The following is a 20631-nucleotide window of genomic DNA, read 5'->3' as shown; positions in this document are numbered from 1 at the left end:
CCATGGCAAGACTGAACACAGTAGCAAGACATGAGGTAGTTATACTGCATCAGCAAGGTGTCTCCCATGCAAAAAGTTCAAAGTAGACTAGGGTTTCAATATATGCTGTTCAAGCTTTTTTGAAGACGCACCAATAAATAGTCAATGTTGAGGACCATAGTCAGAGTGGTTTAACAAAAAAAGTAATACAGCAGATGAAAGACACATCATGCTTACTTCCCTTCCAAATTGCAAGATGTTCATCAGTGTCATCAGCTAAGAACTATTTGCAACCAGTGGGACCCAGCTGCACCCATCTATTGTTCTGAGAAGTCTGGCAAGAAGAATGGAAGAATTGATGGCAAAAAAACAATACATCCGACATGGAAACGAGGCCAAACAACTCAAGAATACATGAAAACATAGGAACTAGGATGCAGAACAATTGTAGTATTGGAGGATCCTTGCAAGTTTGGGACTGGATTTCATCAAATGGAGTTAGGGATTTGGTCAGGATTAATGGTGTCCTTAATGCTGAGAAATACATTCAGATAATTATCCAACATGCATTGCCATCAGGAAGGTATCTGATTGGCTCCAAATTTATTGTGCAGCAGGACAATCTCCCCAAACATTCATACAATGTCATTAGGAGCTGTCTTCAGCATAAAAAAGAACAACTAGTCTTGGAAGTGATGTCCCCCCCCCCCCCAAAGCCCTGATCTCAACATCATCGAGTCTATGTTTGATTATATTAAGACATAGAAGCATTTACACAAGCCTACATCCACTGAAGATCTGTGGTTAGTTCCCCAAGATGTTTGGACAAATATCACTACCAAATTCCTTCAAAAACAGTGTGCAAGGGTACTTGGAAAATTGATGCTGTTTTCAATCCAATGGGTGGTGTAGGGATTCACGCTCTCTGGTAAGCATTAGGCCTTAGGTAGCATTCACACAGGCAAGGCAGTTTTGGTCCAAACACGTGCAGTTTTTATTGCTTTCCACAGGTTGCACAAGACCAAAACAAACTCATAAACATAAATCCCTAGCCTTGTCCTGGTGCTAGCTAAAAAGAACCGACTCTGGCTACTCATACACGGCTGATAATACTAGTTCGGTCAAACAAAACAGCTATTGGCCATAGCAGCCACTGATACTTACAGTTGTCTGCACATGGCCTGGGCAGACTCTTCTCAGAAAGGGATTCTGGCCAGTCTCTCTCTTGAGCTCCAAGACACATCCAGTCTGGTCAGCTTCCCTGACTGACTAAGCTGACTGACTAAGGAGAACAGCTAGCCTAGTTATATGCAGGGCTAGCCAGGTGATCTAATCAGAACCTGTAGAGCTAGGATTTAACCCTGGCCTACCTGGCTATGCTACAGTGGTCACATCAAATATTGATTTAATTTAATTTCTCTTTTGTTCATTCACATTGCATTACAATTGATAGAAAATAAACTAACACTTGTATTTTTAAAGCATTCTTACTTGACAGCATTTTTTCTGCACCTGCCTAAAACTTTTGGAGAGTACTGTACATTGAATACTAAAAACCAAATTATAGGTCATTTTCTGATGACATGTTACCTTTAAATATTTGTGTGTGAAGTTTAAAGGTAATCTGTCAGCAGCTTTTTGCTACCTCATCTGAGAACAGCATAAAATAGGAAAAGAGACCCTGATTTCAGCGATGTATCATTCAGTTTGCTGGGTGCAGCAGTTGTGACACAATCAGACTTCTTAGATGCAACATGTAGCAGAGCTCAGAAAGCTAATCTCGCCCACACCACTGAGTCACAGCTTTCTATGTACATTTTCTCTTGACCATGAGCTGCTAATCAGAGAAGGGGGTGGAGTTGGACCAGGGCTCATGCTGGCACTAGTCCTGGCAGTGATAATGTCCTAGTGGTAAAACCTTCATTGTAAGTAAACAACAGCACACAGCCTGATAAGTGGCTGAATCTGTGTTTCAGCCCTTATCTCCTGCTGTCTTAAGATTACATAGCAAAAACCTGCTTATAGATTCCCTCTAAAATCCAAAGAAAATAATTGGAACTTAGTAAATGAACTGCAGATAAAAAGCCAGAAAAAATAGTCTAGATTGAAGTATTTTCTATTATATATGAAACAACCTATTGATTTTTTTATATGGTACAGTTTAATAGCGAAACATAATTATGTGTAGCTAATGATCATCTAATTAATATTACCAATGCAAATGTATATATTAAAGGGGGGAACAAGAGCCATTCAGCTGGTGGTGCAAGCTCACATCATTAAATACCTGCTGTTTACCAAGAACAAGCATGAATACACTTCTCTAAAGAGGTAAGACAATGGGAAGGGAATATAACGTATATATGTGCATGATTAATTAATGGCAATGTGCGTTTTACATAAGACATGAGGCAGAGCAGCAGAACACTATATGACATTGTGAAATTAGCTGTCCTACAGATCATGGTATCCTTGAATACATAGTCGTTGAACAATGAGTTGATCTCTCATGTACTATGTTATGCTTTAAAAAAAAAGACTAATATATTAAATGCAACTGTGTCATTTCAAGTGAAATAAGACCAAAGTTTTTCACTGATTAACAATGACTATAAATACGTGATGTATATTGGATAAATCTCTGATTTCACCTTCACCAGCCGACCATCTGATGTGTATGGGAAGCTCCCGACATTCCCCTGATGACATTAAAGCATTGATGTTACATTCTAATCGGTGCACAGCATGGCATAGAGAAGAAGCAGCTGAGATAAATGATATATAGGTTTGTTGGAAAAGATTTAGTAGAACTGGATAGCAGTCCAGTGGGCGGTCCTATTAATGATTGACAGCTGTCTCTGCACAGTCATACAGAGAATACTGTTAATAAATGAATAGGACCACCCACTGGCCTAATATTCATACAAACACAAATGAATTAAATTAATAAAATGCAATTTTTACTAAACTTTCAACACAAAAATGTCTATCAATCTGATCTTCTCCTTCTGCTCTATAACATCCTGCCGGCGGTTCAGATACCATTTTCATCATGACAGGTTCCCTTTAATGTCCTTCATGTAATGCATTGTTTCTCCTATGGTGGCGCTGAAGGAGCATTCTTCACCGGCTGCCTCGGACCTCCACATGTGATTGAGCTCCCGATTGCAGGAGACCTTATGATCTGTCTATTTTTGGTGATCCCATCAATCAAAAAGGGATTGCCAAAGTGTCCCTTAAAGGGGTTTGTTCGGTGAAAACAAGTTAAAACCTGTCCACTGAATAGGTGATAACTTGTTGATCGGTAGGGCTCCAACCACTGGGACCCACACCTACCGGCTGAATGGAGCACTTTTAGAATGGAGCGGCAGTGCACTCCATTCATTCCCTATGGGGTTGACGAACACTGTGACTCGGCTTTTTCCAGCAGTCCCATAGAGAGTGAATGGAGCAGTGATCAGGAGTCCGACCTCATGGATCATTTTGTAACTGGGATAAAAGTTTCCCAGCCAGGGATAAACACTCTCGGCAGTCAGACCCTCACTGATCAGCAAGTTATCACTTATCTTGTGGGTAGATAATAACTTGCTTTAACTGGAAACCCCCTTTAAGGAACCTGATTCACTCTGACATTGTACTTCAAACATGTAAACATTCATACATGTAATTAATGCAGATTTTACAATAAGTTACTTTAAAATGTGTGTTTTTCTCAATTAGTTTATCAGAATTAAGCCAAAAACAGCAAGAAAGGGCCCTGGCAGCATCAATTGTGGATATCCTATGGACAACAGGAGAAATGAAGAGAGCCACCATCTGCCTCATCACCAGTGATGCATATTTTACAGAGAGCCCTGATTATAAAACAGATCATTTTACAGAAAGAGTATGTAAGAGCGACACGTCTACTGGTATTCAATACCCAGTGCACAGGGTGAAATGTCCTAAATGCCACAGAATTCGGACTAAGGCTATGTGCCCACGTAGCAGATGTGATGCAGAGCGTTTTTGCCTCTCTCTGGCAGAAAAAATGCATGCAGATTTACATGCGTTTTTTCTGCCAGAGAGAAGCGTTTTTTCAGCGTTTTTACATGCGTTTTCGCATGTGTTTTTCCAAGCAGTTTTCCAAGCGATTTTGAGCATCACTTGGAAAGGGCTTGACAAGTTGGTCACACAATATAAATCCATGCAACCGGCATATAGTAACATTCATGGTCTCATTTGAAGCCCGGCCACAGGCTGGGTTTCAAGGGATCTTCGTAATAATAGGCACGGAGGTCTTCAACAGACCCCCAGCTCTCATAGCAACCCATCAGTGCCACACAATTGCATTACAAGAGTGCAGATTGGCACATAGATTGGCGCCTCCATGCTGGTGCACTGTTAATGCCACTGTCAGAGTTTGACAATGGTATTTAACAGGTTGCAAGCATGTCTCAATTACAAATAAATAGTGTACCTCCAACGATGATACGAGCCACGTTTCTTGATGTTTAAAAATATGCAATCATAGTAACCATCTGTCATTCACAGATACTAAGCTACATAGGCAACCGGACTCCCACTCTCCCCGCTGCGTCTCCTGTGCTACTCATCATCATTGGATGTATATTACAAATATTGATTTTTTTATTGCTGCTTAGGTGGAACTTTACTTCAAGAGGGTGTATCATCAGAAATGACCTATTGTTTAAATCAAGTTTTGTGTTACAATTAGTGATGAGCGAGCATGCTTGTTACTCGAGATTTACGAGCATGCTCGGGTGTTTTCCGAGTATTTACAGCAGCTCGGGTGTTATGTTTGAGTCACTCCGTGCGCATGATTTGCGACTGTTTGACAGCTTTAATACATGTGAGGAATGCCTGTTTCTTAGAAATGAATGAATGAATGATCCACCATTCACAATAAGCAATGTCACAGCTGACCCTGCAACCCCTCCCTTCACAATGACCTCTGCACATGCTCATTAGATGCTTCAATACAAAATATAGGGTCAGAGTCTGTTTATTGTGGCTAACATACATGTGTTGTTTCCTGAAACATAAAGAAGCTTGAGTCTAAAATATACCCAGTGGCCAGTGTGAAAATTTTAAGATTTCTCATTTTTATTTTTAATAAACATTGTGATTTAAGATGGGAGAATCAATTCAAAGGATTCAGTATTCCAGGCTCTTCTTTTGATAAGCCAGCTCATGCAATGTCTTATGTGCGTCACGCTGCAATAATGACATTGTGCCAGCCTGGCTAATCAAAAGAATATTTGGGACTGTTGGGAGGTAAGGAGATTTATAGACCTCTCATCCAGTGGTTACAAATTACCTGGTCAACGGGCTAGAGTTCTGTGCACCAATTCTCCTATCTCTAATTTTGATATGGAAAAAATGCAAAAAATGCGGTTTTTTTTTTTTAAATACATTTAGTACAAAAAACAAATTTAAACAATAGGTCATTTTCTGATGACATGTGACGTTTAAAGGCATTGTCCTGAACTGAATTATTACATTTCTCTTTAAGATCACACAAACCATATTTTTTCAATTAGAAGCATTGTTATGTTTCTTTAACAACTTCTAGACTGTCCATAGACTATAAAAGTCTGTGAGATCCACTGTTATCCCTGCACTGACGTTCTAAAATAAAAATGCAGTCTAAGAAACTTTCACAAGTTGGTGTGGAAGGAAGGAAGTAGGTTGTCATACACACCCAGAGAGAAGATATATATTTGTTTATTATATTTGTATATATTTATTATCATATTTATCTTCTCCATCTCTGTACACACAGTACTGAGCCCGCGCTTGTATATAAAGATTAGGAAACACTTACCTTGCTTCCTTCTCTGGACCCAGTGTTCATGTGATCACTTGGTATAAGGAGGGAAAAGGAGGTGCTGGGTCCTATAAAATCCAGAGAGTTCTGCTATTCAGCCAGGAGCCTGAAAGTTGCCTTTAGCTGAAGCTATTCTACCAGACCCAGTTACAAAGGGAAATCTGAAAAAAAAGAATATGCTAAAATGAGTGTATAAAATAAATGCTATATATATATATACAGTGTATAAAATAAATGAAAAAAATAAATAAAAATGGAAAAAAAATAGTTAAAAAAAGCTTGAATAAAAAAATAAAAATAAAAAAAGAGACACCACTCTAAATCATTGTTTCTATCCTCATTGGAAAAAATATGTCCAATATATAAAAAAAATGTACAGAATAGGGAACACAATTTAAAATGATTTTAAGTCTTTTGTGCTTATAAAAAATTTGAAAAATTGACAAGTATTTCCTATTTTAGTTTCCATTTTCCCTTTCAGCAAAAAAAAAAAAGAATATGAAAACGACATAAAAATGAAGCCCCGTGTGTCACTAAAAAAAAGGCAACAATTATTTGATTATCCAAAAATGAAAACATTTTAGAGCTGTCAAAAGGGTGTGTACAATAAAACACACAAATGGGTCTAGTCAGGAAGAAGGACTAATGACTGGGTTACTGTAGCTTTTATGGTGTCCTAGCAAAGGGAAACAAACACCAGGGGGCACCATGAGAAGTTTGTAACAGAAAATCTAGAAGTAGAAGCAATTTTTGTTCATTTATTCCAATTGAAAAGTTTAATATTTTACATGATCTAACAAACAAATGTAATTTGTATTCATGGGACAACACTCTTGATGATGTCAGTTGTGAGAGAATATCAGTTTCTGTATAATTACTGCCCAAAAGATAGTGCTGCCCTATATTGTACATGCAATACTGGAAGTCCTTTTAAAGAATCAATGGATCTTTGCTTTATAGTATATGTCTAAATTGTATTACAAAAAAAATAAAAAAGAAGGAATGATTGCTATAAACATCAAATGGAACAGAAGACAGTAAATGATGATTACATAATGTAGCGCTTATTATTGTATTACTCTTAATCACATTTCTTTCAATTGACAGCTCCAGTTATTTGAGTTTGTAGAAAAAGACAAATTGGAAAAATTTGTTTGTGCCCACATACACTGCGTGAGTCTGAATATGTATTGTTTTTAATTTTTTTAGTTGAATATCTGTGTAACATACCTGGTGGCGGGCTTGCATAGTGCACCATCTCCCACTATGCAAGATCGCAAACTTGATCTTCAGTCCAGTCTGCTAGCCTGGCTTCTATTCATGCTGTCTGTTTGTCTCTGTTCTTACTGCTTAGGGCGGCGGCCCGGTTACTTCCTGTTTCTTGTAGCTGCTGTGGGCACACCCCTAATGCGTCCTCAGCCTATTGCTGTCTGTCACTGGATATTTAAACCAGCTTCACCTGGAAGCTGGTGGCTGAGCAACACTTTCATTCAGTGAGCTCCTTGACTCTGAATGTGCCAGGTCCTGTTCTGTTTCTCCTGCCTGTCCGCCTTCCTGGAGGCTGTATTTCCAGGCCTGTCTGAACACGCTCCTAGCCTGTTCGTCTCGCCTTCTAGGGGCCGCATACCTAGATCTGTTATCTGTGTTTTCTTGCCTGTCTGTCCGCCTTCAAGGATGCTGTATTTCCAGGCCAGTCTGAGCACGCTCCTAGCCTGTTCGTCCCGCCTTCTGGGGGCTGCATACCCAGACTCGCTCCTGTATCTCGCTGCAGTGTTAGTTCCTGTCTGAACACTGAGTTCCTGTCTGAACACTCTCCTAGCCTGTTACCTGTTTTTCTCTATGTCCGTACCTTCCCTTTTTCTGCAGAGTCTGAACCTGCACCTAACTCTTACTCGTTGTCGCTGTACTTCCATTTGTGAGTTTAGAGTCCACTCGCTACTTCATTGCAAGTATCTTGTGTGTATCTGGTTCTGCCTTTCCCTTCCAGTCTGTTCCGTGTGAACAGAGCCCTGTCCCCTCTGCTCTGCCTTGCTCACCGCTCCGGCGGTTTCTGCCTGCTCTGCCTTGCTCACCGCTCCGACGGTTTATCTCTGCTCTGCCTTGCTCACCGCTCCGGCGGTTTCTGCCTGCTCTGCCTTGCTCACCGCTCCGGCGGTTTATCTCTGCTCTGCCTTGCTCACCGCTTCGGCGGTTTCTGCCCGCTCTGCCTTGCTCACCGCTCCGGTGGTTTCTGCCCGCTCTGCCTTGCTCACAACTCCGGCGGTTTCTGCCCACTCTGTCTTGCTCACCGCTCCGGCGGTTCCTGCCTGCTCTGTCTTGCTCACCGCTCCGGCAGTTCCTGCCTGCTCTGTCTTGCTCACCGCTCCGGCAGTTCCTGCTCTGCTTGGTCACTGCCCCAGCGGTTCCTCTCTGCTCTGCTTGTTTACCGCATCTGCGGTTCTGTTCCTGAATCCCAGTCTGTACTGGACCCTATCCAGCCTGTGCTCCAACCTGCTAGTACCTCTCCGTCTGCACGCTAGCCGTACTTGTCAGTACCCTCCTGTCTGCATACCAGCCATGCCTGCCAGTATCCTCCTGTCTGCACTCCAGCCGTGCCTGTCAGTGCCCACCTGTCTGCATGTCAGCCGTGCCTGCCAATACCCACCTGCCTGTGTGCCAGCCTAACCTGCCTGTTCCTGTATTCCCCGGTGTGGGTCAACAGCCATGTCCGGGGTCTGGCCTGGAGTAGCACCTGGTCCCTCTGCTCGGTTCCTCCCTGGTGCACGGCGTCATTAGCCGTCGTGCGATCTTGGTCGGATTGGGTAGATACTTAGTTACGCCCCTCCAGGCACTCTCCGGTTCATGGCACAGTGGAATCACTAAATCACGCACACGCCAGTCAGCCCGGGCGTGTGCATAACAATCTGCAATAGAAACTCAGCTTAAAGCCTTATGCTTACGACTACATTGCACAGGGATCCACAGGGCACATGACACTGCATTGAGCTCTATTTCACCATCCTAATGAGATCATTAAAGGGGCTGCACTAAGCATATAGGTTATTGACTATCATTAGGGTAGGGAATAACTTATTGATCATTGAATATCTGACTATTGGCACCAAACCAATTTGAAAACAATCTCTGCAGAGTCCCATCTGAAAGAAGTGGAGTTCGAGCATATGTGTCATTACGCCATTTATTTTCTGTGGAAACAACGGAAATTGCATAACACAGTACCCAGTTGTCTCTGGCAGTCCAATAAGGAGCGAAAGGGGTGAAGGTGTATGTGCTCGACCTCTTCTCCATTCACACTCTGCAGAGCCCCATTCTCGGAATCAGTGGAGGCCCAGCTATCAGATCCCAGCAATTAATAATCAATATCTTTAATTTTCATATGTTGCACATGATGATGACATCCATTGATTGATTTGGGGAGTCCCTACAGTGGTCCCAGAGTCACGTGGAGCTCTAAAGAACAGGATAATGGTCCCTTATGCAGTTACAATTGTGACCCCTCACAACTGAGTAAGCTGAGCCACTACAACCGCAGTATCCACCTGGCCATTACCTTATGTGTTCAGCTCTGCTTTTTTGCTAACCAGTTTCATTCAAGTAAATAGCTCCATTATGGCTTGTCAGGGTTCCCTCGGCAGGGAGCACTCAATTAGTGTGAACTCAGGCTTAGAGCTTGTGAAATGCCTATTCACTATTGAACATCAAGTAGCTACTCTAGAGCAGTGCTGCCACCTGATGGCCAGAATTGGAAACAAAAACTTTTTTTTAATAATTGTAATTTTTATTGAAAGATTTTGATATTTAACAAAAAGCTAATTTGACATAAGGAATAGGGATTAACAGATTACAATGAAAACAGAGTAAATCAGCTATGTGGTATAGATGTAACATATTATAGGGATATGAAAATTTATTATATATATAACAAAGTAAAGAAAAAGGAGGATACATAGAAGACATACAAATAGAGAGAGGGGTAAGGGGTTAAGTAAAGGTGTTAGGTGTTGTAGGATGAGAGGAAATATATCACCTAGTGAGTAGAGTTTCTAAATACTCAGAAGTACCCAAAAGGTGTCCCAGAAGGACCAAATGAGGATGAATCTCTCGACTGTTTCATTATTCAGAACAGTTCGATTTCGAAATTTCTGATATCTTTGGTCCTAGTGTCGAACTCATATATGGACGGGGGGAAGGTTGGTTTCCAATGAGAGGTTATCAAACAGCTTTCAGCCATCGATATGTGTAGAAGCCTAACGGTTCTTTTAGAATTATTCTGTGGGAAAATATTGAGTAAAAAGTGTTGAGGATCTAATGGTGGGTCTAGATCAGAGACCTGTTTAATTAAAGTTCGTGCATTTGCCCAGAATGGTCTTATCAGTAAGCAATCCCAGAATAGATGGAATATACATCCTGTCAACAAGCCACATCTCCAACATAAGGGGGAAATACTGTACATGGGTCAGGAGTGTGGGACCAGAAGTGCAGGACCTTGTATTGGTTCTCTTTGTAAGTGATAGAGGATGCCGAAATGGCTGCTCTTGACCATACAAATCACCAATCAGCATCGCTTAGGGTTTTAGCCAAATAACTTTCCCATTTGAGCATATATGGATGCCTAGTCAAGGAACTTCCATCAGGGTTTTGTATAATATTGTAGACATCAGAGATACCTTTCATTGAGGTATCATTTCTACAAAGTCTTTTAAAGGGTGTTGGGAAAACCTGTAAACTGTGAAAAGGGATGAGGCAAAATGGCTGATCTTAATGTATTGGAATAACGGGAGCACAGGGACGGAACATTTAGATTTCATCTCATCATAATGAAGCAAAGGCCTTGTTTTATAGTCAGTTACAGTGGGTACGTAAAGTATTCAGACCCCTTTTCACTCTTTGTTTCATTGCAGCCATTTGGTAAATTCTAAAAAGTTCATTTTTTTCTCATTAAAGTACACTCTGCACCCCATCTTGACTGAAAAAAGCAGAAATGTAGAAATTTTTGCAAAATGATTAAAAAAGAAAAACGGAAATATCACATGGTCATAAGTATTCAGACCCTTTGCTCAGTATTGAGTAGAAGCACCCTTTTGAGCTAGTACAGCCATGAGTCTTCTTGGGAATGATGCAACAAGTTTTTCACACCTGGATTTGGGGATCCTCTGCCATTCTTCCTTGCAGATCCTCTCCAGTTCCGTCAGGTTGGATGGTGAACGTTGGTGGACACCCATTTTCAGGTCTTTCCAGAGATGCTCAATTGGGTTTAGGTCAGGGCTCTGGCTGGGCCAGTCAAGAATGGTCACAGAGTTGTTCTGAAGCCACTCCTTTGTTATTTTAGCTGTGTGCTTAGGGTCATTGTCTTGTTGGAAGGTGAACCTTCGGCCAAGTCTGAGGTCCAGACAGAGCACTCTGGAAGAGGTTTTCATCCAGGATATCTCTGTACTTGGCCGCATTCATATTTTCTTCAATTGCAACCAGTCGTCCTGTCCCTGCAGCTGAAAAACACCCCCATAGCATGATGCTGCCACCACCATGTTTCACTGTTGGGATTGTATTTGGCAGGTGATGAGCAGTGCCTGGTTTTCTCCACACATACCACTTAGAATTATCACGAAAAAGTTCTATTTTCGTCTCATCAGACCAGAGAATCTTTTTTTCTCCTAGTCTGGGAGTCCTTCATGTGTTTTTGAGCAAACTCTATGCAGGCTTTCATATGTCTTGCAGTGAGGAGAGGTTTCCGTTGGGCCACTCTGCCATAAAGGCCCGACTGATGGAGGGCTGCAGTGATAGTTGACTTTGCGGAACTTTCTCCCATCTCCCTACTGCACCTTTGGAATTCAGCAACAGTGATCTTGGGGTTCTTCTTTACCTCTCTTACCAAGGCTCTTCTCCCACGATTGCTCAGTTTGGCTGGATGGCCAGGTCTAGGAAGACTTCTGGTGGTCCCAAACTTCTTCCATTTAAGGATTATGGAGGCCACTGTGCTCTTAGGAACCTTGAGTAATGCAGAAATTCTTTTGTAACCTTGGCCAGCCACAATTCTGTCTCTGAGCTCCTTGGGCAGTTCCTTTGAGCTCATAATTCTCATTTGGTCTGACATGCACTGTGAGGTCTTCTATAGACAGGTGTGTGCCTTTCCAAATCAAGTCCTATCAGTTTAATTAAACACAGCTGGACTCCAATGAAGGAGTAGAACCAATTCAATGAGGATCACAAGGAAATGGACAGCATATGACTTAAATATGAGTGTCTGAGCAAAGGGTCTGAATACTTATGACATTGTGATATTTCAGTTTTTCTTTTTTAATAAATTTGCAAAAAATTCTACATTTCTGTTTTTTCAGTCAAGATGGGGTGCAGAGTGTACTTTAATGAGAAAAAAAAATGAACTTTTTAGAATTTACCAAATGGCTGCAATGAAACAAAGAGTGAAACATTTAAAGGGGTCTGAATACTTTCCGTACCCACAGTATGTCTGCAAAATTAAACAGTTATTGAGAGAGTCAAGCTTTCAGGGACATTTGGGTGGAATAGGAAAGAAGTAAGAGGGGAGTTTGTGGATAGTAGCTCGAATTGTTTGGAGCAGGTCCTCCAAATGCCTCTAGTGAGACTCTTGGACCTAGGAGTTCATGTGAAGGAGGAATGTAATTAAAAACCATTTCATATCTGAGAGTCAGGGTGAGCTGGAACAAGCCAGAGTTTTTCAATTTCTATCCATTTCATGTAAGCAGGTTTAGATGACCATGCCGATATTCTGCGAAAAAGAGTAGCCCAGCAATAATGGATAAATGGAAACAAAAACTTTTAACTATTCATAACTGTATGTTAATATGTTTTTTTCACGTTAGTTTAAGGAAGAGGGCAGCCATGGAGTCATACTGTTTCTGTACAGTTTGCTTTTTTCCAGGACACTTGAAAGGTGAGACTTTTTTTGTATTAAATTTTGTTTGGTTTTAATAGTATTATAATCTTTTTCATAATAAGTGGTGGGGTACATGTCACAAACAGTCACAGCCTGGAGCAAGAGAAACTATTTTCGATTTTGCATAGTCAGTTTATCTACAGTGGATATAACAAGTCTACACACCCCTTTTAAAATGACAGGATTTTGTCATGCAACATAGTCATACCAAGAAGAATCATTTCAGAACTTTTTCCACCTTTGTCACCCATAATCTATAAATTTACACAAAATAACTAAACATATTATAGACATAAATCAAAAGATTAATGTTATTATACAGATCAATGAAAACCATTAAAATATGGGAGGGAGTATACCAATGAGAATCATGATTGCTATGTAAAGGATTTCAATGTAAAAATGCCTATGATAGGCTCCGCAATAAATGAGCTTTAATAAATGAACTCACAAACACATTAATTCATTAAGTGATATTTCATTAATGCATAGTGCTAAATTAATAAATAATCAGAATTTGAAAATCACTAAAGATTTCAAAGGAAAAGAACCAGATATGAGATTTAGATCACAATATCTAATATACCATCTATTATTAAATAGGAGACAGTATACTATAAAGTGCATGTCACAAGGCAGTGTAAGGTAAATCCATAATGCACTAGAACATGATAACATATTTACCAAACCACTGTCGCACTGCTATCTGAGCTCGACATGTGTTTCGCCATTGCTTCATCAAGGGACGATGACGCATAATCTGTACAATTCAATTGAAAAACAATTTGAAATATTTTCGTATGGAAAAAAAAATCAAAAACTAAAATAATGTCTTTGTACAAATAGGCAGACCCTTAAACTAATATTTTGTGGAAGTACCTTTTGAATTTTTGACAGCATTCAGTCTTTTTAGTTAGGAGTTTATCAGCATAGCACATCTAGAAGTGGGATTCTTTGCCCATTCTTCCTTGCAGTAGCTCTCCAAATCTGTCAGAATGCGAGGGCATCTCCAAGGGACAGCGCCCTCTGGAGGTCAACTCATAGATTTTCACATGGATTCAGGTTCAGGCTCTGGCTGGGCCATTCCAAAACTCTGATCTTCTTCTGGTTAAGACATTCCTTTGTTGATTTAGAGGTATACTTAGGGTCGTTGTCGTGCTGAAGGTGAAATTCCTCTTCATCTTCAGCTTTTAGCATAGGCCTGAAGGTATTGATGCTAAATTGACTGATATTTGAAACTGTTCATAATTTCCTCTACCTTCACTAAGCCTTAGTTCCAGCTGTCAACAAAAATACCCAAAACATAATGCTGCCTCCGCTATGCTTCATTGTGGGTATGGTATTCTTTTGGTGATGCATAGTGTTTGATTTGCATCAAACTTACCTTTTAAAATTATGGCCAAAAAAATGTAACCTTGGTATCATCAGACCATAGCACATTTTCAAACATGCTTTTGGCAAACTTGATGTAGATTTTGGCAAAAAATAGCCGGGCTTAGATGTTTTTTTTTTTTTGTTGTAAGATAAGATTGCCATCTTGCCACTTTATCCCACAGGCCGAATTCATAAAAAACAAAGGAGATTGTTGTCACATTCAGTACACAACCTGTACTTGCCAGAAACTCCTCTAGCTCCTTTAATGTTGCCGTAGGCCTCTTGATAGCCTCCCAAACCAATTTTCTTGTCTTTTCATCAATTTTTGAGGGGCATCCCGTTCTAGGTAATGTCACTGTTGTGCCAAATTTAAGCCACTTCTTGATGACCTGTGTTCCATGTTATATCTAACGTCATGGAAATTTCTTTTGTACCCTTCTCCTGACTGATAAATTTCAACAGTAAGATCCCTTTGCTGTGTTGAAAGAGGTTTACGGACCATGGCTTTTGGTGTAAAATGTGACTAAGAAAATGAAGGTAAAATCCTAGAACAGTTAAACATTATATGCGGTTTATCAGAATCACTTTACATGATGTCTACTAGAGATGAGCGAACCCAAACTTAAAACTTCGGTGTTAGTACCGGAAATTTGGTGTCCAATGCTAAACGCCGAACACGGACTTCTCCCGAAAGTTTGTTGCAGTGTTCAGAGTTCCATGGGAAGTCGAGAGAGAATTGTTTCAGATCAAAAGTTCGGGTCTCTATTGTTTTCAATGGGGTTCGGGTTCTGGTTCAAGTTCGGGTACAGTTCTGGCAACTGAACGGAACTTTGGAATAAAGTTCGGGTCGGATACCAGAACTCGAACTTCTGCTCATCCCTAATGTCTACTACTTAACATGAGTTTAAATGTGATTGGCTAATTCTGAACACAATTACATCCTCAATTATAAGAAAGTGTTTACACTTATGCAACCAAATTATTTAAATTTTGTAATATTTGTTTTCCCCATCAAAATTATTTCAGTTTTTTTTTTTTTATGGATTTATACAGATTATTGGTGACATTAAAGGTGGAAAAAGTTCTGAAATTATTATTTTTTATATGATTTTATTTACACGACAAAAATCTATCTATTTATCTATCACCTGTATGCTCCTATATATTCCTTAGTTGATTTTATTAATATATTTTGTTTCTTTAGGATTCAACAAGATCTGGATCACACCATATCTCACCTCTTACATTTTTGTCTGGGAAACTACACAGTCAGACAGGTGACTTTGTCAAGTGTTTACTTTGCCTTTTTGAAGCTATTGCCCAAAAATCATCGGATGTACAAGATTTAGAGTCATTGTCTCAACATCTTAAATGTGTAAAACTGCAAAGTGTTTGTAAAAACAGGCAAATTTGCAATTCACCTCTTACGTTATGTCACAAATCAAAAGGTGTGACTAGTGTCCTGCTGCTTGTAAGCCACACACCCTGATGAGCAAGGCTTATCATAGTCTGTGTGCGAGTTTTAGCGAGTCTCCCTTCATCTTGCTCTTCACAGCTTGTATAATACCTGTCAAGGTGCATGGAGTGAAAGTTGAAGAAGCGGGGAGAGGGAAATGACAGATCACATACAAGCTGTGCAGGAACTGGCATGCAGTGCAGTAGGAAAGTAAGGAAGGACATCACTCCTGCACAGACTGTGATAAGCCTAACTCAGGGGGCATGGTTTATGAGCAAGACAAGGCTAGTGACACCCCCAGATCTATGACAGAAGAGGCAGAAGAAGAAGTGTAAAGTGAATTCACAGTAATAAGTAAAACAATAAGATATAGTTTAATCTAAGAACAGGCAGAAGTGTATGAGCCTTTATAGTTTTAGATAGAATGTAGATTGAAATACATTTATATCTCCCTGCAGTAACTCTTTAAAAATCCTATCCATTCTCAAGAACAGAGGAATTTTTCATTCTATAGTTCTCTAATTGTTGTCTAGGTTATCGGCCTCCTCTGCAGTCTATCAGAATTGTTTGGTTTCTTAGGCAAGGAGATTACAGTTGTATGGCCAGCTTCAGAGTTGGGCTTGCAAGCTATATAACAAGAAGCTTGCAAATCCAACTCTGAAGCTGGCCATACAACTGGATCCCACCAGTTTTGGTGTCCCTGCACCCCTCCAATGTTGTAGAGGTAAAGGGGCCTCGGCTTGTAGCATCAAAGAGAGCACAGCTGCGACCATTCCAGTTGTGTGAACTGTCCATCTTCAGGAGAATACTGTCCCCTGGAAAGCAGGAAACCAGGAGGCGGAGAAGCAAAAAGTATAGAAACCCTATTTAAGGTCCCCATATATATTAGATAACTGTTGGCTGGACTGTCATTCGGCCGATAGCTATTTCTCCTGACTCCACAATATACAGGAATGCTCAGCTCAGCAAAGCTCTCCTGTGTTCTCTATGAGAGTGCTGCAGACTCCTCTGGCAGTGACGTATCTCCAGGGAGAACAAAAGGATCGGCTGCTGAAATTCAGCATGTTGAATCCTTCTTTCCTATGACATCATTTGTCAGAGTCGGGAGGCTACATTCCTATATCTGTGGGAATTTTACCATCCTTAAGAAAAGGACCTTTTTTGTGTCTTCCATGTTGCATCCATTTTTTTCTTATCTATTTTTTTCACTAAAGTAATGTCTTTGTTTCAAAGCTAATAAAAAGACCCCTTTATTCAAATTTGTCAGCAGTGAGTCACAGATACTAAATGGATGCAAATCAGAAGCCTTCTGATTTGCATCCATGTTTCACAGATCGCCAAAGACTTGAATGGCTGATTCTGATCCGCAAACAAGCTTCAGAATAGGACTGGCTCTGAGTCTCATGGATCTCACAGACGGATCCATGCTTTTCACAGATGTGTGTAGAGATCCATGAAGCACTATGGGTCCTTGTGCTGCCCGAGAAAAAATGGACAGCACATGGATGTTTCACGGAATGTGAGATTGTAGCCTTAAAGTGAACCTGACATCTGAATAAAGCTGCCCGATCCAGGGGCAGGATGTATCAGACAGTGGTTGTATGAACACAGGTAGGTATGTTTGACTGTGTAACACTGCAGCACTTGTAAGATACCTATTAATTCAGGACCGCCGGGGATCAGCCTGTCTGACTGGCCTACAGTGTGGCTTGGTCTTCGGCCGTGTGTTTTTCTCTGAAACGTTGAAGTGTTTCAGAATTAAACATACGTGGCTGAGATCATACAGCCGGTGCCTGATACATCCGGCCCCTGGACCGGTCAACAGGTATCAACTGTCAGGTTCTCTTTAAGATGAAGAGCTGTGCCAATTGTAACTATAAGATCTCATGCAGATTACCATGAAGTGGCTCCAAAACAATATTAGTGATATTGATCAATATTCCTTACAATTAAATATTTGTCAAAATTAATTATTTTAGATCTGAAAGCACACAGGATATTAGAACCTGAATAAGCACGTAAAACATATTTCAATGATTTAGTTATAAGACTATGCACTGACTACTTTTCTGCAGGCAGTTTTGAATCTTATGTTAACTGGTAGAGCAAGTCCACATGTCTTTAATGGTGACCGGGCTCTGGATGATCAAAATGTGGAGCAGAAGTACCATGGAGTCCTTACACGCAGTGATGTGGGCTACTTACACTGGAGTAGAGAGGAAATGGAACATAACAGACTTCCCCAGGTAAGAGATGAAAGACATGAGATACTTACTTTTTGTCGGCAGCTTTATTTATCCAAATGTTTAGAATTGAAAGCGGTCTGTTTATACCAGAACAATATTTGTCCATTGTCTGTGTCTGGTATGGGAGCTTAGTACTTTTTCAATTTTATAGGGGTAGATCTGCAACACCAGATAAAACTTACGGACAGACATTTTGCTACTTATGGAAAACAAGCATAATCTTAAAACTATACATACAGTACTATGCAAACGTTTGGGGTAGATGTGGAAAAGATGCTTCAGAGTAAGAATGCTTTCAAAAAGAGAAGTTTTAAGAATTTATTATAATCAATGAATAAAATGCAAAGTGAATAAGCAAAAGAGAAATTTCAGTTCAAATCAATATTTGGTGTAACCACCCCTTGCCTTCAAAACAAGACCAAAGTATAAATTCATCATACATTTACACAATATTTTTGAAGGAACTCAGCAGGGAGGTTGTTCGAAACATCTTGGAGAAGTAACCACAGATCTTCTGTGGCTACAAGCTTGTACAGACCATTTGTGATGTAATCCCAGACATACTTGATGATGTTTTGATCAGGGCTCTGTGGGGGTCATATCATCACTTCCAGGACCCCTCGTTCTTCTTTATGCTGAAGATAGTTATTTATGACATTGGCTGCATGTTTGAGATTATTGTCCTGCTGCAGAAAAAAATAGATCCACTCAGACATCTCCTTGATGGTATTTCAATGGATAAGTATCTGCCTGTATTTCTTAAAAATGAGGGCACCAAGAAATGGGCAACACTGAGGACTGTAGACACAGTGGAGTATAAGTTGGTGTGAAGACCCGGGGTCTTCCGTGGGCGTAACACTACGCAGACAACACAGGGTGAGGGTAAAACAGCGTGGCAATACTTTATTAAACCACAAAGCGGACAATAAACACGTAGAACAGTCCCAGCAAATACCCAAGATGGTACAACATTACACAGTCTCACTCGCCCTTCTCCGCCCGACTGGGATAGAACAGCTGCGACTTTGGAGACTTCCAGGACTGACTATCTCAACCAGTGGACCCCCATTTCTGATAGGCCCCCACAGAGAGAAGGTAGCGGCAAGCTTAGGAAACTAGCAGTCCAACGAGGTACAAGGCCAGGAGACTTGAGGGTCCCACCCTGGCCTCTCAAGAGTTTCCATGGGGCCAGATGACCGGCGGATCTCAATCTGGCTTCTCCGAATATCTCCATGAGTTCCAGGTGACCGGTGGGTCCCTCTTGGCAACCCCAAACAACATACCCATGGGATCAGGGGACTTCATCTTCCCAACCTGGTCTCCACAAAATGTATCCATGTCTCTCTGATGGTCAACGGAGCAGATCTGTATCTTTCCAGTGGGGGCTATATACCCTTAGGCTAGAATCATGAAGAATACAAATCTGTGTCTCTTTGGGTAAAGCCATACTTGAAAGCTGATGTTATCAGAGAGTCTGAGTGTCCTCTTGCCTCTCCTTGATTCTCTTTGTCAAGTCTAACACCTTCAGAAGCATATCTCCTTTTTAAGTACACATCCACAGGTAAAGGGGTTAGGGAGGGCAGCCTCATGTGGCTCAGCTCTCATTGTTTGAGTTAATCTATTTACATAGTTGGTACAGTAGGGGGCTCTTGTAAATATACAGCTAGCTGGCTTTTTAGTACAATATGTCATTAGCATAGTAAACATCATTGTTTCCAAAGGAATAAAAGTCAACATTCAGGGTTATACAAATAGCATGACCTTTTTGATCAGCAAGAAAAATACAAATACATTTGTATACGTCAGCACAACAGTATAGTGTATTTCTCTTGACTTAACAAATCTAATTGTTTGGCTTATTAAGATTTTAAGCTGTATCGTCACAGTTGGTATGAATGCAAAATAGGAGCATGTTCACACTGGCTATTAAACAGACAAAACCCAATTATTATTAAAGCTGAAGGATAAAAAGAACAAACTGTTTTTCAACTCTGGACCAGAGCCTTCATCAGATACTCACGTGATAAAGGCTCTATTCCGAAGCCAAAAACCTGTTTGTTTCTTGTCCTCCAGCTTTAATAAATGAGCACCAAGCCATCCCACATGCATTTGTATCTAATTCAATACTGGAGTGGACAGCACACTGCTGTATCTCACCATTATCCAGCTGCTCAAAATGATATATACAATTAGGTCTAGAAATATTTGGACAGTGACCGAATCTTCGTGATTTCAGCTCTGCATGCCACTATTTTTTATTTAAACTGAAACAACTGAGATAAAATTGAAATGTAGACTTTCATTTTTAATTAAAAGAGTTGAACAAAAATATCCTGTGTTGCAACCATTTTTTCTACAAAGCCTCCTCATTTCAGAGGCTCAAAAGTAATTGGACAAATTAACTTTACCATAAGTAAAATGTTGCTTTTTAATTCTTTTTAGAGAATCCTTTGTAGGCAATGACTGCCTGGAGCCTGGAAACCATGTACCTCATCAAACGCTGGGTTTCCTCCTTTGTGATGCTTTGCCGGCCTTTACTGCAGCTGACTTCAGTTGTTGCTTGTTTGTGGGTCTTTCTGCCTTAAGTTTTGTCTGAAGCATGTGAAATTCTGCTCAATAGGGTTGAGGTCTGGTGATTGACTCGGCCATTGCAGGATATTCCTCTTCTTTGCCTTAAAAAACTCATGGGTTGCTTTCTTAGTATGTTTTGGGTCATTGTCCATCTGTACTGAGAAGCACCTTCCAAACAACCTTGCTGCATTTGGTTGAATCTGTGCAGAAAGTATAGCCCTGTATTGCATTGCGGGATTTCCCAGCGTGTCACAGCTAAGCA

The 20631-nt window shown here is 40.5% G+C and overlaps 1 protein-coding gene across 5 annotated transcripts in view; it reads left to right on the top strand.

Moving 5' to 3' along the window:
* Nucleotides 1-20631, top strand: part of MINDY4B (MINDY family member 4B) — a 99237-nt gene that overhangs the window by 45418 nt on the left and 33188 nt on the right. For all 5 annotated transcript variants that reach the window (XM_073674717.1, XM_073674716.1, XM_073674718.1 and 2 more), the window contains 6 exons: nt 2216-2310; nt 3700-3865; nt 6917-6982; nt 12649-12719; nt 15301-15373; nt 17628-17798. In XM_073674717.1, the coding sequence (XP_073530818.1) occupies nt 2216-2310; nt 3700-3865; nt 6917-6982; nt 12649-12719; nt 15301-15373; nt 17628-17798 (642 nt within the window). The remainder of the gene's footprint in view (nt 1-2215; nt 2311-3699; nt 3866-6916; nt 6983-12648; nt 12720-15300; nt 15374-17627; nt 17799-20631) is intronic.

This window comes from Phyllobates terribilis, unplaced genomic scaffold (genome assembly GCF_046119375.1).
Source record: "Phyllobates terribilis strain yellow unplaced genomic scaffold, ASM4611937v1 Scaffold_3__8_contigs__length_932513732, whole genome shotgun sequence".
In the NCBI taxonomy this organism is placed as follows: Eukaryota; Metazoa; Chordata; class Amphibia; order Anura; family Dendrobatidae; genus Phyllobates; species Phyllobates terribilis.
Note: the sequence above shows the minus strand (reverse complement) of the source record. Positions and strands in the feature narration are given on the sequence as shown.